Source organism: Centruroides sculpturatus, unplaced genomic scaffold, assembly GCF_000671375.1.
Source record: "Centruroides sculpturatus isolate CEXI.00-Female unplaced genomic scaffold, Cexi_2.0 scaffold20, whole genome shotgun sequence".
NCBI classification, from domain to species: Eukaryota; Metazoa; Arthropoda; class Arachnida; order Scorpiones; family Buthidae; genus Centruroides; species Centruroides sculpturatus.
In genome coordinates, this window is record NW_019384333.1 from 166,108 (window position 1) to 189,208 (window position 23,101).

General features: G+C 28.0%; 1 protein-coding gene across 1 annotated transcript in view; it reads left to right on the forward strand.

The window, feature by feature from the left end:
* Positions 1 to 2,052: 2,052 nt before the first annotated feature.
* The window catches only part of LOC111631164 (low-density lipoprotein receptor-related protein 1B-like), a 37,780-nt gene continuing 16,731 nt past the window's right edge, over positions 2,053 to 23,101 (forward strand). The window contains exons 1-10 of the mRNA XM_023375367.1: positions 2,053 to 2,197; positions 8,322 to 8,555; positions 9,166 to 9,346; positions 10,473 to 10,677; positions 12,627 to 12,816; positions 13,287 to 13,423; positions 14,936 to 15,125; positions 15,596 to 15,724; positions 16,814 to 16,970; positions 17,228 to 17,457. Of these exons, the coding sequence (XP_023231135.1) occupies positions 2,053 to 2,197; positions 8,322 to 8,555; positions 9,166 to 9,346; positions 10,473 to 10,677; positions 12,627 to 12,816; positions 13,287 to 13,423; positions 14,936 to 15,125; positions 15,596 to 15,724; positions 16,814 to 16,970; positions 17,228 to 17,457 (1,798 nt within the window). The remainder of the gene's footprint in view (positions 2,198 to 8,321; positions 8,556 to 9,165; positions 9,347 to 10,472; positions 10,678 to 12,626; positions 12,817 to 13,286; positions 13,424 to 14,935; positions 15,126 to 15,595; positions 15,725 to 16,813; positions 16,971 to 17,227; positions 17,458 to 23,101) is intronic.

The window sequence follows — 23,101 nt, forward strand, 5'->3', positions numbered from 1 at the left end:
AGTACAGTTTGCTGCCAAATGCATACTGAGACCAGCCACTTGCATTAATGACATTATCAATATTAGTAGCATTTCCATGTTCCAATTCTTTGTGATAATAACAAGGTCTTACATATTATTTAGTAACACTTGAAGTAAAGAACATATGGTATTTATTGACTGAGCATTTTGCAACAAATAAAGTTAAATGATGTAAATTGGAATTAGTCATCAAAGTGGCTATTGTAGAGCACAACTGAATTGTCTAGATGAAAATTATAAAAAATAAATAAAAGTTTTTAAAATATTCAAAAATCCCATAAGTCGCCTTAATTTTTGTTGTCAAAGTATAAGCCTGAAACATCAAAAATAAAATAGTAACATTAATTCACCCAGACAACAGAGAACCAAAATGCATGGTCAGATGGTCATTATGTTAACTAATACTAAAATGTATATCAAATAAAATAAACTCAAAAATATTAAGTAATTTATTTAGTAATTAGCCTTAAAACTAGCCCGATGGATTTACGGCATATGTTTGGTGATTAGATACACTTTTATTTGGTGTTTATTTAGAACAAGACCGGATATGGAAACTATAGGGACAGGAGGCCCCTATTAACTATATACAAACTTTTGATGCAAACTGGAAGTCACGTTATTTCAATTCAATAATTTTCCCATAAGGTGTTAAATGACTGGCATGACTATTATTAAAAGTATGATATTACTATATGATTTAATGTATCCTCCAGTGCTAAACAATATGATAGCATTCTCTGGAATTTGCCTTTTCAGATATAATCAAATATCAGCATAAAATTTTTTCTAAGTGATGTATCTTTAAGTTTCTAAACTCGAGATTTTAATTCTTAAATTTTTAGATTTTTTTATTATCTTGAGGCATAGAATTTATAGATTTAACAATAAATTAAGCATGAAAAAATAAACTATACCTTATGACCATCAATACATTCAGGACATCTTTGCTTGCATGCTCCCATACAGATATTACAAGTTCCAACAGAAGCTGTATGAGGAACTTCAGTTGTTTGTACTGAATCGCTAAATTCCTTTTTTGGTTTCAATGGTATATCCCAAGGACCAGGTGCAATTCCATTCATAGGTGTATCTAATATTTCACCTGTAAAATTTTTCACAATTTACATTAGCTCAAAAAAATTCATCTATGATTTATGAAATAAAAATTTTTCTATTCAAAATTATTCATTGTGATACTTATTATCATAAGTAAAAGTGTAAAGATACAGGAGACAATATTAATTACAAATTAACTGTACACCATAACAATTATCTTATTAATTAAATATACAGTATAAGAACATATTACAATATCTCAACAATTACAATGTAAGTTTAGAACAAGATTAGCAACTAAAGTAATATTTAATCTACAGAAAAAAATATTTGCAGACTGTTAAAAATTACTTTTTAAGATTCATATGCATTTATCTGATCTAAACAGGTTAAATTTATATGATATAGGATTGACTTCCACCTATTTCTATATTTAAAAGTATTAACAAAGTCTTATATTTAGGTCTTAACAAAAGAATGATTTGACAGCAATGGAAAAATGATGGCAGGTGTGTATAGTTCAGTTAAGAATCTGGTGCAAACTACTCCAATAAAATACAAAATTACCTCTGAAATGAGACATCTTGATGTTGAAAAGTTGATAAATTTCTAATGATAGAAAACATTTTAGACGTTCTTTTAAGAATACTTTGTAGTCAATGAAAACATATTTCCTTGCAGAAATTATGTAAACTAATTTTAAAGTTATTAAAATTGCTTTATCTTTATCTATTTTAAGAAAACTATATGAATAAATTCTATATTTAGTAACAAGTAGTTTCAATAACATCCAGATATCTGTGAACAAAATAAAGTGTGGCCAAAAAGTTGCTTGCCAAATGGGAGTAATAACTTGTATAGTGCAAATGAGTCAGTAGATGTGTACAGTATATGTAGATTGTGACTTCCTTTAGAAAGTTATGTTCAGTGATGAGTCTATCTTTTTCTTGGATGGCCATGCTCATACACAAAATGTATGGTACTAGTCTCAAGAAAACCTCATTGGATGCACCAGTCCAACAATCTTGGTGCTCCAAGGATTATAGTATGGGCTGGTACAGAATTGTTTACAGTTCTTCACAACATTCCACAAGCAACTCTTGCAATGGTAACATGGGTATATGACAACCGAGTGATTCACAATGGGTGATAGTTAACTGGGCATCAGAAACTTAAAAAGTTTTGCATGCAAAGCAAGCATATCATTTGGCAGATATTATTTATTTTTATGTAAATATTTATAAAATATATATAAATATAAATATGGTTAAGACTTACAAAGGATGAGTTATAAGTTACAANTATGAATAATAATTTTTTTGTCTTTTATTATTTTATGAAAAATGTTTCATTATGAAAAACTATACTTTAGCTACATATACTTGTGCTTTTGATTTACACATACAGTAATACCTCGACTTACGCTACCCCGACTTACGCGAACTCGGAGTTACGCGATTTTCAAATCTCGTCGATTCGTCTTTTGTTTGAGCACCACGTAACTCTCGATTACTCACTCCCCCCACACTATTGTTCAGCTTGCATGTTCGGACGTGTCGCGCGGAATCGTCACATAGCTACAATTTATTTTGTGTTATTTATTTCTGTGTTTGTTATATCTACGGAGACTTGAGAGACTCTATGTGGTGATTTCTTGTAACCGTGAACGAATCAAAAGACGAGATAAGATTAACGAGAACATTTATTAGCTTACATACGTCTGACTTGGATTTTACACAAATTGCAAAATTATACCACGACTTACACGAATTAGACTTACGCGGTTATCGCTCGGTCCCACCTATCCTGTAAGTTCGGGGTATTACTGTATTTCAAAAAGCTTACTACATATTATTTTGGTACATAATGGTTCTCATTATGTACCAAAATAATATGTAGTAAGCTTTTTGCCATTGATGTGATGTGAAAATTTCACAAGATCAGCAATTTTTCATTTCATTTGAACCTTTATATTTTCTCAGTCATGTGACACTTACAGCAATACTTTCACATCAGCATCATCAATTACCTTTTATAATATTGAGTCTGTGATATATCGATATTGCAATGCAAAAGCTATTTCATGTCAGCTAGTTACAAGAATCTAGTGTACACAAATTTAAGATATTTTAATCTTAACTAGCTCTCTGAGAAAGTTCTTTCACAAGTTTCCATGATAAACTTTTAAGATGAAATAAAACTGAATTACATCTGTATTATGAATATTTTTTTGTAATTTATTCTCAAATAAATAGAACACTTTCCTCCACTTGTTGAGACTCAGATTTGACTTGTTTCAATTTGTATATCAAAAAATTTTTAATAATATAATTTTATAATAACTATTATATTAAATTATTCAAGTTTTGTTCTTGAAATTATAAAAACAATGTAGATTTTTTATCTGACTATTAGATATTAAATTTTTGCATAGTATATGCTTTTGGAACATCATAATGCAATAAAAATATTCTTACAATACTAACTCAGTGTTGGATAATGAGATGAAAATTGAAGTATCTCTGGATTATTATTTCTTTCGATGCAAATAATTACACACAAACATATACAAAGTCAAATATATTGATCATTTATGTGCAATTTTTTAAACAAAATTAAACAATACAGTAGAGCGTCGTTTATCCGAAAGCCAATCAACCGAAACGTCAGTTAACTGAAAGTGTTCCAGTCGGACTATGTCGTGCTGAATCAAATGTTTTTGATACTAGATTAACTTCCAAAATATAATTTTTTTTGTTTTTATGTTATTCAATATATTTATTTTTCTTGTATAAAATAAAGAAATAATTTTTAATGATACAATAGCCACGATTATTATTTTAAAAAGTTTATGTTAGGCTTAACATCGACAAAAATTTAACGTGAAGCAACACGCAACGGAGAAAAATTTCAACATGGGATAGGTTAATATATTTTTTTGTACATAATTAGTTATCCGAAAAATAAGTTATCCGAATAACCCCAGTCCCGAATTGATTTGGATAAACAATGCTTTACTGTATTTGAAAAAGTAGATTCTTAATTACATATGTAGAAGTGTCCAAGTGTCAGAAAAATGTGTTAATAATTAAACTCTTTTATGTTAGGCTCATCAATATTTTTCTTTACTGAGTGTTGCAAGTGACATATCAGTGATGTAGATCAATTGTCACTGATTACAAAATATAATCAGGTTTTGAACATAACATTTTGAACAAACATCATATATAATTATTTTTTTCTTACTAAATTCTGGAAATAAAATAATTTTTATTTATACTGGACAAATTAAATTTATTTGAACATTATCTATTTGAGGGGACTTTTCAGATTGTTCCAAAACTATAGCAACAAAGCTCAATTCTTTTTCAAGTGTCTTAAACAATGTTTCCATTTAGGAATGCTGAATTTTCTGTTTTGTTGACCTCATAAACAAGGAATGCCCTAAGTGACATTTATTGTATCTTGGACACTGAGACATAGTTTGATTTATATTGAGGTAGCCGGGCAGTGGTTTTGGTCGATGCTTTTGGGCGTATTATAATTAATAATTTATTCAATTTTTTGAGGTAAGATTATTGGTATTATTCATCATATATAAAAAGAAGACCTATTCTCCAGTGAGTCAGTCAGATAGTAGATTTAAGATTTTTCACCCAGACCCATTGGAGGAGACAAGAATTTTGGAGTTACTTCAAGGGGAACTGGATATTAAAGATGGAATATCATTACTAATTCATCTAAATTTAAAGCAGAATACTAAATTGGAAGGAATGATTGCTAAAATCAATAGAATTTTCACCTGAGTAGAAAATTTGGATGAAGCTATTGTTAATTTAGAAACTAGACTTGAGGATCTAGAGAAATAATTTGTATACAATATGGATAAGGTTTTGTCGGTTGAAGAAATAGACCTGCAGAATAAACTGGCTGAGTTTACATTAAGTCAGGAGCAGTTTGAGTGTTCTCTAAGGCACAACAATTTAATAGTTTCTGGACTACCTGAGTTGGAAAATGATAACTTACAGGTTAAAGATTAATATTCAAGTTTTTTAAAAATAAATCACGTCAGTTTAGAGCAGTGTCATAGATTGGGTCAACAGCAGAATGGTAGAATTAGGCTGATATATTGTAGTTTTTTGGGCTCTGGCAATAAATATAAGATTAAAAGAGTGGAATTTAAATTAAATGGGTCCAGAATATTTGTAATGGATGACCTTCTTCCTCTGACTAGAGATAGAAGAAAATAATTAATAATTTGCCAAAGAGAAAAAGGTCAATTACTTATTTAAATAATAGGAGTGCAGTGAAAGTTGATAACAAAATTTATAAATATAATATAGTTTCTAAGAAAATGGAAGAGCAAATTTCAACTTTACTGGCAGTAGATATGTCAGTTACTTGTCATCTGCATTCAACTATTTAGATAGAGGCCTTTTGTGGAGACAGCTTTTGAAGATTGGTTTGAGTTATAAATTTGTAAATTGTTTGATTCAGTTATATACTAATACAGAGGCATGTGTGTCTGGTAAAGGGAGTACCTCTGATTTTTTTTTCCCACGTTTAAAGGAGTGAAACAGGGTTGTGTATTGAGCCCAATATTGTTTAATTTATATTTAAATTTACTAGTCAGAAAATTTAGTGACTCCAAATTAGTGGGCATTGACTTTCTGTGAACAGAAGTGAAAATTTTGACATACACAGATGATGTGGTCGTTTTAGCAGATTCACCTGTAGATCTGCATAGAATAATTGATTTTTTGGGATATGCATTACAGGAGTTAAAACTTTTTGTTACTATTAATAAATCTGAAATAATGCTATTCCAAAATGGAGGAAAACATTCTAAAAATGAAAATTGGTTTATACAAGACTTTAAAATAGAAGTTGTTGATGAGTACAAGTATTTGGGTGTATTTTTCCAGTCTAATGGACGTTTTTAAAGCATTTAAAGTTAATATTGGAACAGATAAGATTATTAAGGCATGTGTATCTGGTAGATTGTTTTGCTGGAAAGATAAATTAAAATTATTTGAGTCATTTATTCAGTCAGTAGTGCTACATGGGTCCAAGATTTGGGGCTTTGACTGGGAGGAAAAGACGACAATTTACAAATTAATTTTATTAAATGTTTATATTCTTTAAAAAACGTATTCCATCGTACATTATATATTTGGAGTTCCAAAGGGTTCCTCTTTATTTTAATATAATAAAAAATAATTTAAGGTGGTTGTGCAAACAATCAGTCAGTAAACTCACCAAGTCTGCTAAATTATACTTAATTTCTCAAAGAGTAGCATGGGGAGATTGAATTGTGTCCTTATTGCAAAATTCTGGCTATTGAGATTATCCTATAATGTTGAATGAAATGAATGTCTCTGATATTTTAATGAGATTAGCAAATAATTATTTAAATACATTTAAAGATATAGCTGCTAATTATAAATATAAGTTGTATTTGGATATTTTTAATGAATGTGGCTTGGCAACCTATTTAAATGTAGANATGGGTCCAAGATTTGGGGCTTTGACTGGGAGGAAAGATAATAATTTACAAATTAATTTTATTAAACGTTTATATTCTTTAAAAAGATGGATTCCATCGTATATTATATATTTGGAGTTCCAAAGGGTCCCTCTTTATTTTAATATAATAAAAAATAATTTAAGGTGGTTGTGCAAACAATCAGTCAGTAAACTCACCAAGTCTGCTAAATTATACTTAATTTCTCAAAGAGTAGCATGGGGAGATTGAATTGTGTCCTTATTGCAAAATTCTGGCTATTGAGATTATCCTATAATGTTGAATGAAATGAATGTCTCTGATATTTTAATGAGATTAGCAAATAATTATTTAAATACATTTAAAGATATAGCTGCTAATTATAAATATAAGTTGTATTTGGATATTTTTAATGAATGTGGCTTGGCAACCTATTTAAATGTAGATAGACCATTTTGTATTGTACAGTGTTATATGTGTTATGCAATCTATTTAAAAGAATGACAGCAGAATTTTAGATTATTGTGAATTCTATTCCTCTCATGTTAATTTTGATGCTTTTCATTTAGTAACTGAATGTAAGGCTCTGACTGTCAGACAAAAGTGTTTTGGTTCACATTATTTATCGGTTCAATCATATAAGCAATTGTTACAAGACTATAATAAATATCACTGTATTTATAATTTTATTACTAAGATAAACAGCCAATGGAAACTAATTTGTTTAGTTTAAGATATTATTATTTTTATTTTTAACCACTAGGATGTGTGGATATAGTATATTAGTGGATTTTTCAGTGTTTGAGAATTGACAGTGTTTTTGGGAGTATTATAATTAATAATTTATTTAATTTTTCCAGATAATTGTTTAATTTTTCTATATAATTTTTATAGAATTTTTGTTTATGTCGACTATGCGCTGCCATTTTTGTGTGTTTTTCTTACTTTGGATATAATTATTAGTCTGTTTTTTTTTGTTATTATTGTTAATATTGTATTGTTTTTTTATTTTTTTAACAGGCTTATTATTATGCACTGTACTTTTAATAATAATGTATTTTGTACTGGAATTGATATTGATGATTGTAATGTTTTTTTTGGTTTGCAATATGCCCGTATATACAGGAACTCCCTTGTACTATTAAATAAATAAATAAAATATATTGAGGTAGTCAGAAAATGAGGTTTTACTGTATATTAGAATCAACAATCAATTCAACTTCTAAGTAGCTCTGAAAGACATTATATAGAAAGGGGAAATTTTTGAAAATTATAAGCTTTTAAGATATAAGTTTAAGTAAGAATGTCTAATAATATCAATTAAAATGTAGATTGATATACAAAATGTAAAGAAAAAGGCATTAATGTATATGTCTTTGGCAGTTTCTGGAAAAATCATAACGGCAAATGAATGTTTGTGATTCATAAAGGATCTTTTACATTTTTTAAAGAAGTTCTTAATAAGTTTAGATAAAAGAAAAGCTGTTGGATGAACTTATAATTACAATTTAAAATCAGTATATAACTTGTAATGGTGCATAATCAGTACCTACTTTCAAAATGACTTTAAAATACAGGTAACACACAGTTTATTTATAAGAAATTACAGCAACTCCATATATTTCTATTTTTATTTTTATTAAATAAATTTTTAAAATTTTACTTTTTATATTTATAAATATCCAAACATTTTCTGTAAGATTTTAAAATTAATATATATTTTTTTATTCCATTTTAGCATATGATGCATTTCTTGTTTTTTCACGAGTTTTAAAGATTGACAGCATTCATATTTTTGACGAGAAAAACTTAAATGCTCCATATCCAAGTATTTCAAATAAAGAATATATGCGAAATGTAATCGGTTTATCATTTGATTATGTAAACCAAATAATATTTTACTCCGATATTCAAAGAGGAAGCATAAATGCAGTGTTTTTTAATGGAACAAATCATACAGTGATAGTTGAAAGTAAGTACAGTACATTGTAATATAAAAATAACTTAATGTTTAATAGAACTAAGTTAAATTTATTGCAGTAGAAATACTTAAGTTCAAAATTTTAACAAAAAAGAATTTTTAAAAATTCTAATAGTGTTTTTATTTAATTTCTAATGGATTTAATCTTAATTTTATAACATTATTTTGTTCAAAAGTCTCACACTTTCAGAAATAATATCTTGTACTTCTGAGATCTGTGCACCCCAAGTTAAGAATAATTGCTTTAATGTAATCTAATTGAATTTATCAGAGTTTAAAAAAAGGAGTAATTAGCTGATTAGGTTGGAAAAATATAACAGCATGCACGTGTAAAGAATTCACATGAGAACTTTCTATGTATCTATAATTCCAGAAATAAACTCCGATTTGTATAATCTGAATATGAAAATGTTATAAAATTTATTGTTACTTGATATACTAACTGAATGATTTTTTTTTCTGTTTATATTATCATTTTTTGAGAAAATATGTTTTTAATCATTAAGTTTTTAAATAAAACTATCTACAATTATAAATGATCATGTTTTAATTATTTATGATTTTTAATCAATAAAATTAATAAAATAATGAAATATTTCAGAACAGGGATCAGTAGAAGGATTGTCATTTGAACCTCTTCATCGTGAATTATATTGGACTAGTCATAGTGATGCATCTATCAATCGCATTCGTTTAGACAATTCTTCTTCACACCCAGAAAACATAATAAAATTAAGTTCTGATGATAAGCCAAGAGGTATTGCTGTGGACAGTTGTACTTCGTAAGTAATTTCCTAATTGCTAAATTTTTTATTACAGATTATACATATAAAAATTTTATTTCTACTATTAACTACATAAATTAATGAAAGTCACAAATGAAATTTTAGTGTTAAACTTTCAGATTAAGATTTAGAATTAAGACAAATTTTGAGTAGTCAGATTTTTTTTTATTAATTATTATTAATATTTTAAGTAAAAATCTCAGTTTTTATTTACATTTATTTACATTATTTTGAAATAAGAAATAAATAAATGAATAATTTATTTAATTTACTGTAAATAATGCTAAAACACTTATCAGGAGTTCTAAATTTAATTAATTAGAACAAAATTAAATGTTTTTTGAAACCTTTTTTTACCTCTTATCTTCAGATCCATCTTTGAATTTTTCTAATTTAAATAGGCATTCAACCTTCATTCCACATCATTTTACAAATGTTCAAATTACTCAAACTTTTTGTATGAATTTAAAATGCATTTAAAAGGTTTTGTATTTTCTTAGCACAATGTTGCCATTGAGATTTTGTGTTCATAAAATATTTCTGTAAACATGTTTATTAAACATGAACTTTACAGTCTGTAACTTTACAGAATTGATACAAATCTTTAAAAAGGTCTACTGAAGGGTTTGCATCTTTTTGACTACTTTTCATATTAAAACAAGTTTAAGGCAGTCTTTCTAGTAAATTTACAAAGGTAACTATATGTTTTTCATTCACCTGTTGCATGTCCTCATATATCAATTGTAGGCATATTGTGAAGCACAAAAGAGTTTGGAAATGATTTAGGAACATTAAATCTAAATGTATTTTAAATTTATACAAAAAGTACAAGTAATTTGAACATTTGTAAAGAACTGTATAATGGCTGTAGAATGCAGATTGGAATGCCTGTTTAAATTTGGAAAATTTAATGATGGATATAAAAATGAGACACGAAAAGTCTAAAAAAAAAACGTTTTAATCCTATTGTAACTTAGGACTCCTGATAAGCGTTAACATTATTTATGGTAATTTAATGATTATGGAGTTGACGGTGACAACCATAAATAAAGATGGTGAATTTCTAATGATATATAAGAGTGATTAAAATATTTACCCTAAATTTGTTTTTCATTTCTTACAGGAGAGTATACTGGACAAATTGGAATACTCGTTATCCTAGTATTCAAAGAGCTTATTTTAGTGGTTATGATTTAGAATCTATAATTACAACAGATATCAAAATGCCAAATGCTCTTACAATTGATCATCAGTCTCAAAAAATATATTGGTCAGATGCAAAATTAGATAAAATTGAACGCTGTAATCTGGATGGAACTGACCGTCATGTAAGTAAATTTATTTTAATACGAGCAATTATTTATTGTGACATTGTCGCAATTCTGGGCTGCAATTTTTAATCATATTTTAAATTAATTTAATTTAAAATATATGCTTTTTACCTCAAATTAGTAGTGGCTTGCCCCTGTACACCATGCTTTTAACAATACACCATGTACACCATGCCTTTAACAATAAAGTAATGCCAGTCATTTTTCTAACACCTTACAGGGGAAAATTTTTTAATTGAAATAAAGTGACTTCCTGTTTACATCAGAAGTTCATATATAGTTAATCGGGGCCTCCTGCTCCTAAGGTTTCCATATCTGGTGTTATCTTTCATCTACCTAACTCTGTTCTTGAGATTAAGGAAAGATGGCTGGACAGACTGATGTACTGTACAACAGTGGGAATTTATAGGTCTACAATTTTTTCAAATTGCAGCCCAATAATTATCATTTAATTTAATTCATATTATTTTGTAATAATTGTTGTAAAACTTTTAGAATTATTCTATTATTAAATACAGTAATAATTTCATAAGTGATATAGTAAAAAAGTTAACATATTTGGTCTGTAAAGATTTTAATACTTAACTAATTTAAATCTGGCCACCAACCCCTTCAAAGTAGTCTCTGCCTGCATTTAAATCACTTCTGCTAAACCTCAAACACTATTTGAAAGTCATTACTTTGAAAATTCCAAAGTATGATTCAGGCTGGATCTCTTCAAAACACTGTTCCTTGAACTTCAGCTTTATTTTGATGAATAAAAAGATATCAAAAGGAGATAAATCCAGTAAGTGAGGAGACTGGAAAAAACTGTTATATTGTCAGCTATGTCAACTACTATGGATTGTCTGTAGTTTCTATAGAAGTCACATGTAAATTATATGTCATACAGAAGTCACATGTAAATTATATGCTTTATTTTGATGAATAAAAAGATATCAAAAGGAGATAAATCCAGTAAGTGAGGAGACTGGAAAAAACTGTTATATTGTCAGATATGTCAACTACTATGGATTGTCTGTAGTTTCTACAGAAGTCACATGTAAATTATATGAGGGGGGACCCTACCTTCAGCTAACTTTTTTTTTTTAATTGTTTTAAAAATTATAATAAATTTTAAATAAAGTTAATGACCTAAAAATATTATCAATTAAATCATAAATAATAATCAACAGCTATATTCTACCCGTCCACATAGAAACCAGTTCCTCAAATTTACAACAAATATTTTTAACCTCTTCACAGCTTATAATAGCTTAAAATTTATAATAACTTCTTAATGATAATAGTAATTAAAGTTTTAATTTACCTCCATTAAAAATGCGTTTGAAATTATTCAACTTTTTAAAAATAAAATATTATCTTTATATCGTTAATTCACATTTTAATTAGCTGTAACAGTCTTTTCATAAATAAAATAAAATTATTTATGATTTAATTCATAATATTTTTAGGTCATTAACTTTATTTAAAATTTGTTATAATTTTTAAAACAATTAAAAAAAGGAAGTTAACTGAAGGTAGGATCGAACCTAGATTGCCCGTGTGGCAAGCGAGTTTGCTTCAGACTCAGCCATTTCACTGTGCTGCCGTAGAGTAAAATCGACCAGTATATGAGCTGCGCTTAAAATTTTAGAGACCTTTTTCTCGGAATCTTCTGGCTAGCATGCTTTACAATTTTTCTGAATGGATATCCTTGAGGTATACTACTAATCTGCAAAGTTTCATCCCATACTGAATTTCCAAGACCACAAAGTCCTCTTGTAAAACATAGTAGAAGCAAGATATAGTTGATGCAGTGTTTTTGTTTACACCCTGTATATTGGGCTACAGTTTTTACTTATATATGTATCTTTATAATGTAAATAGTTTTGTAAATTTTTTTAAAAATGCTTGTGTGTTCATACTTAGATAAAGGATTTTGGAAATGAATTTCTTGTTTTCAGGTACTATTAACTGAAGATCCTCAACATCCATTTGATTTAGCTATATATGGAGATTATTTATTTTGGACTGATTGGCTTGTTCATGCTGTTTTGAGAGCCAATAAGTATACTGGAAGTGATGTCGTAATTTTACGTAAAAATATTGCAAGACCAATGGGAATAATTGCTGTTGCAAATGATACAAATGATTGTAAGTATTAATTTGTAATTTTTTGGTTACCGTACTTTCCGGCATATAAGACGACCCCCCAACTTTTACAGTTAAAATATAGAGTTTGGGATATACTCACCATATATGACGACACCTAGCATATAAGACAATCCTTGACTTTTGAGAAGATTTTCCTGGGCTAAAAAGTCGTCTTATATGTCGGAAAATATGGTACTTGGTGAATTGATAAGCACATCTATCAGTAACATATCATCTTAATAAAATTAATTTAGATTAAGATGATATATTACTTCGATATTTATTTAATTTTATTACAAAATATATGCAATATAAACTTGATTTTCAGCAATTGTTTTAGGAAAGCATTTTTATATTTTATAACTAAACATTATATAAATTTAAAAATAAAGTAATATTTTATGTTTGTTGAATGTTAATAAATTTTAATTATTAGAGAAAATATTTGAATAAGTTTATGCACATTTTAGGTACCTTGAATCCCTGTTATTCATTAAAAGGAGGGTGTGAAGATACTTGTTCTGTTGCTTATAATGGAAGTGTGAAGTGTTCTTGTTTTCCTGGAAGAATATTATTACCTGATGGAAAAAGATGTGCTGGTAAAAAATTATTTATTTCATTTTTACTTATCTATTTCATTACATTTTCAGGAAAAGTAATTTTTTCATTATATACTTTTTATGGATAAATTATAACTAATGATAATATTTCATAAAAATATCATTATTTTTAAACTTATAACAATAATAATTATAATACATAAAAATTTAATCATGTTAAAAAATTATTTTGAGATTGAATATTTATTGTTCTAATCTTAGAAATAATTACATTTTGGAAAGGTTAAAAAGTAAGAATAAATCATTTATTTGTGTAAAATTGTTTTAAATTACTTAATTCTTATCTTTCAACTGTTCAGTCTCAAAGTAATTTATGTGCAGTTTTAAAAAACTCCACATAAATAGCAATTTTAAGATATATTAAATAGAAATGTGATTATTTAATTATTACATTATTGAACAATCAATTATTTGGAATGAATTCTACACATATATTTGTCTAATTAGCCTGCTTCATCAGTTGTTTGTGAGAGGGGAAAAAAAATACATCTTATGATTCTCAAATAAAATCACAGATCAACAAATATCATCCTAAAACTTGCTAAAAACTTAACAGTTTCATATATGTATTGAGAACGCTTGCGGAATTTGCTGTTTGCGTGGCTGCCAAATAACATGCAAAAAATTGTTAAAATTTACATTATGAGTAGCTCAAAGTTGTTTGCGTAATGACACATGAAATTTCGTACATTCTTTTTTTATATGCAATTAAATGTATAAAATTTCTGATCGTATCCAGTTGAAAAACTTCTTAAGTGAATCCATTATCTAGTTGTGGACAAGGATTTTAGTTTTAATTAAGCAAGAAATTTTCTTAAATGGGCAAATTTTATACAGAAAAACTGCTTCTTATGGCAAAAAAATTGGTAATTTAGAAATTAAGCTTCTTACAAGGAAAAACTTCTAATATCAAAGTTCTACTTCACATTTTAATTAGCTGTAACAGTCTTTTCATAAATAAAATAAAATTATTTATGATTTAATTCATAATATTTTTAGGTCATTAACTTTATTTAAAATTTGTTATAATTTTTAAAACAATTAAAAAAAAAGAAAAAAAAAGTTTGCCAAAGGTAGGATCGAACCTAGATTGCCCGTGTGGCAAGCGAGTTTGCTTCAGACTCAGCCATTTCACTGTGCTGCCGTAGAGTAAAATCGACCAGTATATGAGCTGCGCTTAAAATTTTAGAGACCTTTTTCTCGGAATCTTCTGGCTAGCATGCTTTACAATTTTTCTGAATGGATATCCTTGAGGTATACTACTAATCTGCAAAGTTTCATCCCATACTGAATTTCCAAGACCACAAAGTCCTCTTGTAAAACATAGTAGAAGCAAGATATAGTTGATGCAGTGTTTTTGTTTACACCCTGTATATTGGGCTACAGTTTTTACTTATATATGTATCTTTATAATGTAAATAGTTTTGTAAATTTTTTTAAAAATGCTTGTGTGTTCATACTTAGATAAAGGATTTTGGAAATGAATTTCTTGTTTTCAGGTACTATTAACTGAAGATCCTCAACATCCATTTGATTTAGCTATATATGGAGATTATTTATTTTGGACTGATTGGCTTGTTCATGCTGTTTTGAGAGCCAATAAGTATACTGGAAGTGATGTCGTAATTTTACGTAAAAATATTGCAAGACCAATGGGAATAATTGCTGTTGCAAATGATACAAATGATTGTAAGTATTAATTTGTAATTTTTTGGTTACCGTACTTTCCGGCATATAAGACGACCCCCCAACTTTTACAGTTAAAATATAGAGTTTGGGATATACTCACCATATATGACGACACCTAGCATATAAGACAATCCTTGACTTTTGAGAAGATTTTCCTGGGCTAAAAAGTCGTCTTATATGTCGGAAAATATGGTACTTGGTGAATTGATAAGCACATCTATCAGTAACATATCATCTTAATAAAATTAATTTAGATTAAGATGATATATTACTTCGATATTTATTTAATTTTATTACAAAATATATGCAATATAAACTTGATTTTCAGCAATTGTTTTAGGAAAGCATTTTTATATTTTATAACTAAACATTATATAAATTTAAAAATAAAGTAATATTTTATGTTTGTTGAATGTTAATAAATTTTAATTATTAGAGAAAATATTTGAATAAGTTTATGCACATTTTAGGTACCTTGAATCCCTGTTATTCATTAAAAGGAGGGTGTGAAGATACTTGTTCTGTTGCTTATAATGGAAGTGTGAAGTGTTCTTGTTTTCCTGGAAGAATATTATTACCTGATGGAAAAAGATGTGCTGGTAAAAAATTATTTATTTCATTTTTACTTATCTATTTCATTACATTTTCAGGAAAAGTAATTTTTTCATTATATACTTTTTATGGATAAATTATAACTAATGATAATATTTCATAAAAATATCATTATTTTTAAACTTATAACAATAATAATTATAATACATAAAAATTTAATCATGTTAAAANTGGGGGGACCAAAAAAAAACCGGATTTTTTGTATAAAAACTTTATTTATTAACTTTTTTACAAAATTTCTTCAATGTACTCTCCATTAGATGCGATGCACTTGTGAAGTGTTTTTCTCCACTGTTCGAAGCATCTCTGGAACTCTTCAACCTTGATATCGTCCAGTGCCCTTAGCAAAGTTGTTTTTACCGCCTCCACATCATCAAAACACTTCCCTTTTAGATTTTTCTTCATTCTCAGAAACAGAAAAAAGTCGCACAGGGCTAGGTCTGGTGAATATGAAAGGTGAGGAACGACAGGCCATCTTTGAGAGGCCAAACAGTGGGTCACTTGTAAGGCTGTGTGTGCAGGGGTGTTGTTGTAATGAAGGAACCAGTAACCTGATCGCCAAAGTTCCAGACGATCAGGAAGTTTCCTTCGCACATCCTCTCATAGATGTCTTAACACTTTTTTTTACAGATTTTTTCAATGTTTTCATTGTTTTGAGATGTTGAAGGATGCCCAGAACTTTGCAGGCAGAACAAAATAACAGTAAGAGAAACACAACACTATGCTCAAACGTAAATCTACAAACTGACGCTGCTTGCACAGCTGTTTCGTGAAGATCTCTACTAACTCTATGTAATGGGAGAACTCTCTATTATGTCTACGAATTGCATCACACTCTCAGTTCGGTTTTTTTTTTTGGGTTTCCCCTCGTACATAATATCTGAATATATTTTTATTTAATGCTTAAAAACAAATACTTTAACCCAGATATAATGGTTGATTATTATTTTCTAGAATTGAGTTCTTTCATTGAGCCCTTGAGCTAGAATTCATAACTTATTAAAATTTCTCTGAATTTATGACATTTTTTACAGTATTTGAATTGTAGCCTTTATAATTGTAATTAAATTTTACAGCTCGACCTGATTGCTCTCTACATCCTCTTGTAAAAGATCCAAAACAAACATTAATTAATTGTTTATATACTACTGCATGCATTCACCCTGCTTGGAGATGTGATGGCCAAAATGATTGTTGGGATAATTCAGATGAAGAAAATTGTGGAACAAGCAAGTATTTTTTTCTAGTATTTTTATTTATTGTTAAGCTGTAAATAAAAAAATGAGTGAATTTTAAATGGAAATTATTTAAATTTATATAACTTTAAATCAGTTTATAATACTAAAACAATATTATATTCAAAAATTAATACATTTTCTTTGTGGTATGTATTTTTACCAAATGTTTTATAATTTATTAATTTATCAAATTGTATAATACAATTTGATTTATTATTATAATATTGCTAGTAAAGTAAAATTTTAAATAATTATAGCAAATAGAGAATGCAATGCAGGATTTTTTCATTGCTCTAATGGTCGCTGTGTGCCAGAATCTCGAATATGTAATGGTCAAAACAGTTGTGGTGATTATAGTGATGAAGCTAATTGCACTTGTGCAGAAGATCAGTTTCGTTGTAAGCAAGGACCTTGTATAAGCAAACAATACAGATGTGACAGAGATCCAGATTGTCCTGATTCTAGTGATGAAATGGAATGCCGTAAGAATTTTTTAAAAATATACATTAACATTTATTTTTAGTTTATCAATCATTGAAATGTATGCAATATATCAATTCATACATTAAAGATATGTAAATAGTTTTAACTTTACATGATTTATTATTATTATTATTATTTTATTTTATTTTTTTGATGTAGTCATTTAAAAACCAAGATAGAATTATATATAATTAGGAATCAAAAATACTATAGGTCAATTTGATTTGTCTGCTATATCTACCTTATAGCAGCCCTTTGTGATGTTGCATGGTAAGTTTGTGGGATGATTGGTAAGTATGGAAAGGAGTGAATCAAATGGAATTCTGGCAGATTCAGCAGGAAAATGGTTGAGGAATTGGCAGTGATCATTGCCAATGCAACTGTTGCTATAGTTGAAGATTTGTTTGAATTATTAGATGACAAACAAAATATTTTTGCCACCTGGATTTGATCCAAAGCAGTAGGCTAAGACCCAGATTTACAAAAACGTCATAGCACAACGTGTGATTAATATTCATCTTAAGTTGCAATATGACAAAATTTGATATTCACAAAACTTGTCATAACTGAAAATGTTGTAAATAGGCATCATTATATCATGACATAGAGTGGGTTGTAAGTCATGACATTTCAAGATGGTCTTGAATCTTCAAAGCTTTCTCAATCGACAAATTAAATAGTTAATAGAAAATTTATTGTTCATTTCATCTGTTGACCAAAGACATTTTGTTAACAGAATTAATCTGATACTATTGCATGTCAAGGTAAACAATGTTTAGTTTAATTGAGAAACTGAAAACTCATTTGGGAAAGAATACATATATAGAATGTTGTTTTCTTAATCATGTTAAAATTATAAACAGAACTGTTATAATGAATGATATAGAAACTTTACTTTTTTTTTTTTTTTTTTGAAATGCTTTTATAATCTCTCCATTTATGTCGAATTTCATCTATGCTTCTACATACAATACAATACATTATTCACTTCTTTGCAAGTTAGGTCTAATTTTCAATAATTACTTTTTTTTGTGAGAAGTAATAGTTTGATCTATCCTCCCTTCTATTATTATTTTTCCTTTTTTCAACTCTATCAACACCTGTATTTTGGAAGAAGTAAAATGATGTTTTCTTTTTCTCTCTTCCATTTTGTCATGAAAACTCTTGCCATTTGAAAATTTCCAGACTGTATTCCTGTTGGATGAAACAGTATACTCTTGAAATCAGATCACCAATATTTTGTAATAAATAGTAAATCCAGTTATGATTAGCTTTGTGAATTGCAGATATGCCATAAATTTGTCATATTTAACTACGTCGTGAGAATATAACATTGTAACTAATGACACTTTCATGAATCCAGGCCTAAGATTTAAACTGCCTCAACCATCTGGATGTCCAAATATAATTGCTGTCAATACTTTCATGTTGATTTTGCTAAATTTACACATGCTCTACCATGTACCGGGTCTTCAGCTGCTATTGGCAGCCTACAAGCAACTGCCACAAAAAATATAGTGTGTGGATAACTGACAACTGCACAAATCAAATGGAAATATGGCAGGTTCAGTAGATAATATAGCAGACAAATCAAGTCAATTTATATGATTATAAAAATTATATTAATTAAATTACTCTTAAGTATGTGGGGGGACCAAAAAAAAACCGGATNTCAGGTATGTCATCATTAAGCCACATGGTCCTTGGCAAGAGATTCCACAAAACTTATAAATCTCTCAGGATTTTTTTAACTTCAAATTTTTTCAAAATGTTTCAGAAACATGCTTTTTCTCTTTGATCAATAAAAGTTTATACCAATTATACATATAAACAATTTTATTGAAATCTGTAATTATTAATGATTCTGTATAGTAAAAAGATTATTCTAATAGTTAAGTGTCTCCTCCATCATGCAACTACTAAATTCAGACAAAAAGAAGGTAAAACAAATGAATATGGTAGGTTTATATATGATCAAACTTACTAAAGGAGAAGAAAACTTATTACATAGGATTGACATACAGAATGCTATGACAGTGCATTAACGAGCACCGACTACAAGCAAGGTTTTACAGTATTGATAAATTGGGGACTAGACGAGACGGTCCAGGTTTATTGAAAGAGTCTATAATTGTTAAAAGCTGGGAAGATTAGTGAATGATTTGATTTATAGAGCAGTACTGTATATATCTTTTTGCATGCAAGCTTAGAATTAGTAATGCTCATGACTCCTTTGTCTTAGACAATAGATAGACTGTTATTTTAGACACTTATGATACTACCTTTTTTATACAAAAAGTCCTTTTCAACTTTATATAGGAGCAATATTACTACATGGGAATATTTGTTGAAGGTCACATAGTGTGGGTGGCCACAACTCTACATTTGATGTTGTAATATTTTTAATTTAATTTGTTTATAATTAACTGTTATTGTCCACATAAATACAAAAAAAAATTCTTCATTATATTAAATGTTTATAATAGCAATTGTTTGAAATGCTGTACAGAATAAAATAATTAGCTAAAATTCAAGATTTTATATTTGATTACATAGTTATAACTGTAGTTATCAATTTTATTTCTTAAACTTATTAAATCTCTAATATTAAGATATTAGAATTTTATACCTGGAAGAAAGCCATTAAATAATATAAATGACAATAATTGTTTTTAATTTTATTTACGAATGTACATATAATTAGTGGGCTGTAACCACGTCTCCTATATAATGGTAGAAATTTTGCCATTTTAAAAGAGAGGAGGATGGATGTTCAGTAAGTGTGTTCGCATATCACTGCCTTGCACTAAACATAGCACTATTTATCACATGATCCCATAGTTAATTAATAAATATTTTTAAAATAAAAGTTTATCACAATAAATTTTATGCAATTTTTAAATCAGATTTTTACATCTTTTGTATTAAAAAAGTTAAAAATTATTTTAAAATAGAAAACAATGGAACTAAGTTTTTTAATTACTTACTGCATTTTTAAAGAATACAAAAAAACTTGAAATTTAAGCTTAATTATGTTTTNTATTGTCCACATAAATACAAAAAAAAATTCTTCATTATATTAAATGTTTATAATAGCAATTGTTTGAAATGCTGTACAGAATAAAATAATTAGCTAAAATTCAAGATTTTATATTTGATTACATAGTTATAACTGTAGTTATCAATTTTATTTCTTAAACTTATTAAATCTCTAATATTAAGATATTAGAATTTTATACCTGGAAGAAAGCCATTAAATAATATAAATGACAATAATTGTTTTTAATTTTATTTACGAATGTACATATAATTAGTGGGCTGTAACCACGTCTCCTATATAATGGTAGAAATTTTGCCATTTTAAAAGAGAGGAGGATGGATGTTAAGTAAGTGTGTTCGCATATCACTGCCTTGCACTAAACATAGCACTATTGACACAAAGCATGCCATTTTCAAATTACACACAAATTATTTTCAGTATTTTGCATTAAAACCTCGCGACTCCAAGATTTCGCTAAGCGACCTCAAATCGGGTCACAACCCATAGTTTAAGAAGCCCTGTGCTATAGGATAATAATTCAAAACACTTCTCAATAAATTAACACAAATATTAACGATATCTGTATCACTTAAGAAATAAAGTTTACAAAAAGCACTTTCATTTTTAATTACATTTAAGACATTATCAGTTATAATGAATCAATTCAAAATAATTAAATTTTATTTCATTTGAAGGATCTTTCTTTAGCACCTGTATTATATAAAGTACTAGCTGTTACCCGCAACTTCGTCCGCAGAGGTTTTGCAAGCAAACCCCATCTACATTCATTATTTCAATAACCATAGTAATTGTCATATAACACCTACCGCTGAAGAGAATTGCCGAGAATCAAACGAACTATCTTCAAGTTGATCAATTTTCTGGAACGTTTACAATCGTTCTATAATCGAACCAATACGCAATAACAAATTCGAATTTAAAACGGTTCGAACATTTGGTTAAGAAATCGAAATATATAAAAATACTAGCTGTTACCCGCAACTTCGTCCGCGGAGGTTTTGCAAGCAAACCCCATTTACATTCAATATTTCAATAACCATAGTAATTGTCATATAACACCTACCGCTGAAGAGAATTGCCGAGAATCAAACGAACTATCTTCAATTTGATCAATTTTCTGGAACGTTTACAATCGTTCTATAATTGAACCAATATGCAATAACAAATTTGAATTTAAAACGGATCGAACATTTTTAAAATCGAAATGTCTGAAATGTTATCAATTTAATACACCTAAGTACTCAATGAAGACTAAACGTAGTTGAAAACAAAAAATCGCATCTAAAATAGTACGGTAGAAGCCGTTTTTCCGGTTAAGCCTTAATGCTCTACCTCTTCCCCTGAGGGGAAATTATGAAAAATCCTTTCTTAATGTGAATTTTCATGGCATTCCCTACTAAAATGCATATAAAAAGAAAAAATTGCATCTAAAATAGTACAGTAGAAGCCATTCTTCCGATTAAGCCTTAATCCTCTCCCTCTCCCCCCCGCAGGGGAATTTTGAAAAATCCTGTCTTAGTGTGCGTTTCCATGATGTACCCTAATTGTCTACCAAATTTCACCTCTTTAGGTTCAGCAGTTTGCTCTGGGCGATGATGAATCAGTCAGTGAGTCATTCAGTCAGTCAGGACAAGCAATTTTATATATTTAGATTTTGAAGTGTTTTTTAAAGGAACTTTATTTGAGTGTGACTAATAGAGGTTACAATGTGGTCCTTGGGATTTCAATAATAGTGAGATAAGTCTTGATATGAACCTTTTTTCAGCAAAGAGAGAGAGTGCACTTCTGAAACATTTTCAAGAAAATTGAAGTTAAAAAAAAGATATTAAGTGACTTATTCATAAGTTCTGTGGAATTTCTCACCAAGGACCACATGGCTTTGTGACACCATGCCTGACCTATATTTGTGTGTGTGATGAGTGATATATTTTTTTTTAAATCAGTGCTATTTTTACATAAAATAATTGTAAATCTTATGGGTTTTTTCATTTTCTATTAAAAATGTGCATTTTTGTTTTTCCTTGAATAATTTTTGGCTAAAAATAAATTTGATTAAAGTTTTTACATTTGAGAATGTAAGAATAATAAAATCATAAACAATAAAAAAAATTAATGATATGAGTATTGTTATCTCTATATATCTAACTTATAGTAAAATTTGCAACATTTCTATATTGTTTGAATTCTATTATATTATAATTTATCCATTCTATTATAATTTTCACAGCAAGTATCATTAATATAAAGTTGTTCTATAAGCGTCTTTAACTTTGAAAATTCACACAATCTCTCTAGTTGCTGAAAGTATGTTGTATATAAAAAGAGATATTTGGCATTCAAGTTGTCCATGCTAATTCTGTAGATTAAATCATAATACTTGAAACTTCTAACATTTTACTGTAAAAATTATAATTAATAGAATGATTCAAACTTAGTAAAATTTTGTGATATTTTATTTATTATGTTAGATATATTTTTATAGAAACAATAATACTTGAATAATTAATTATTTTATAGTTTAATTTAANTGTTTTTCCTTGAATCATTTTTGGCTAAAAATAAATTTGATTAAAGTTTTTACA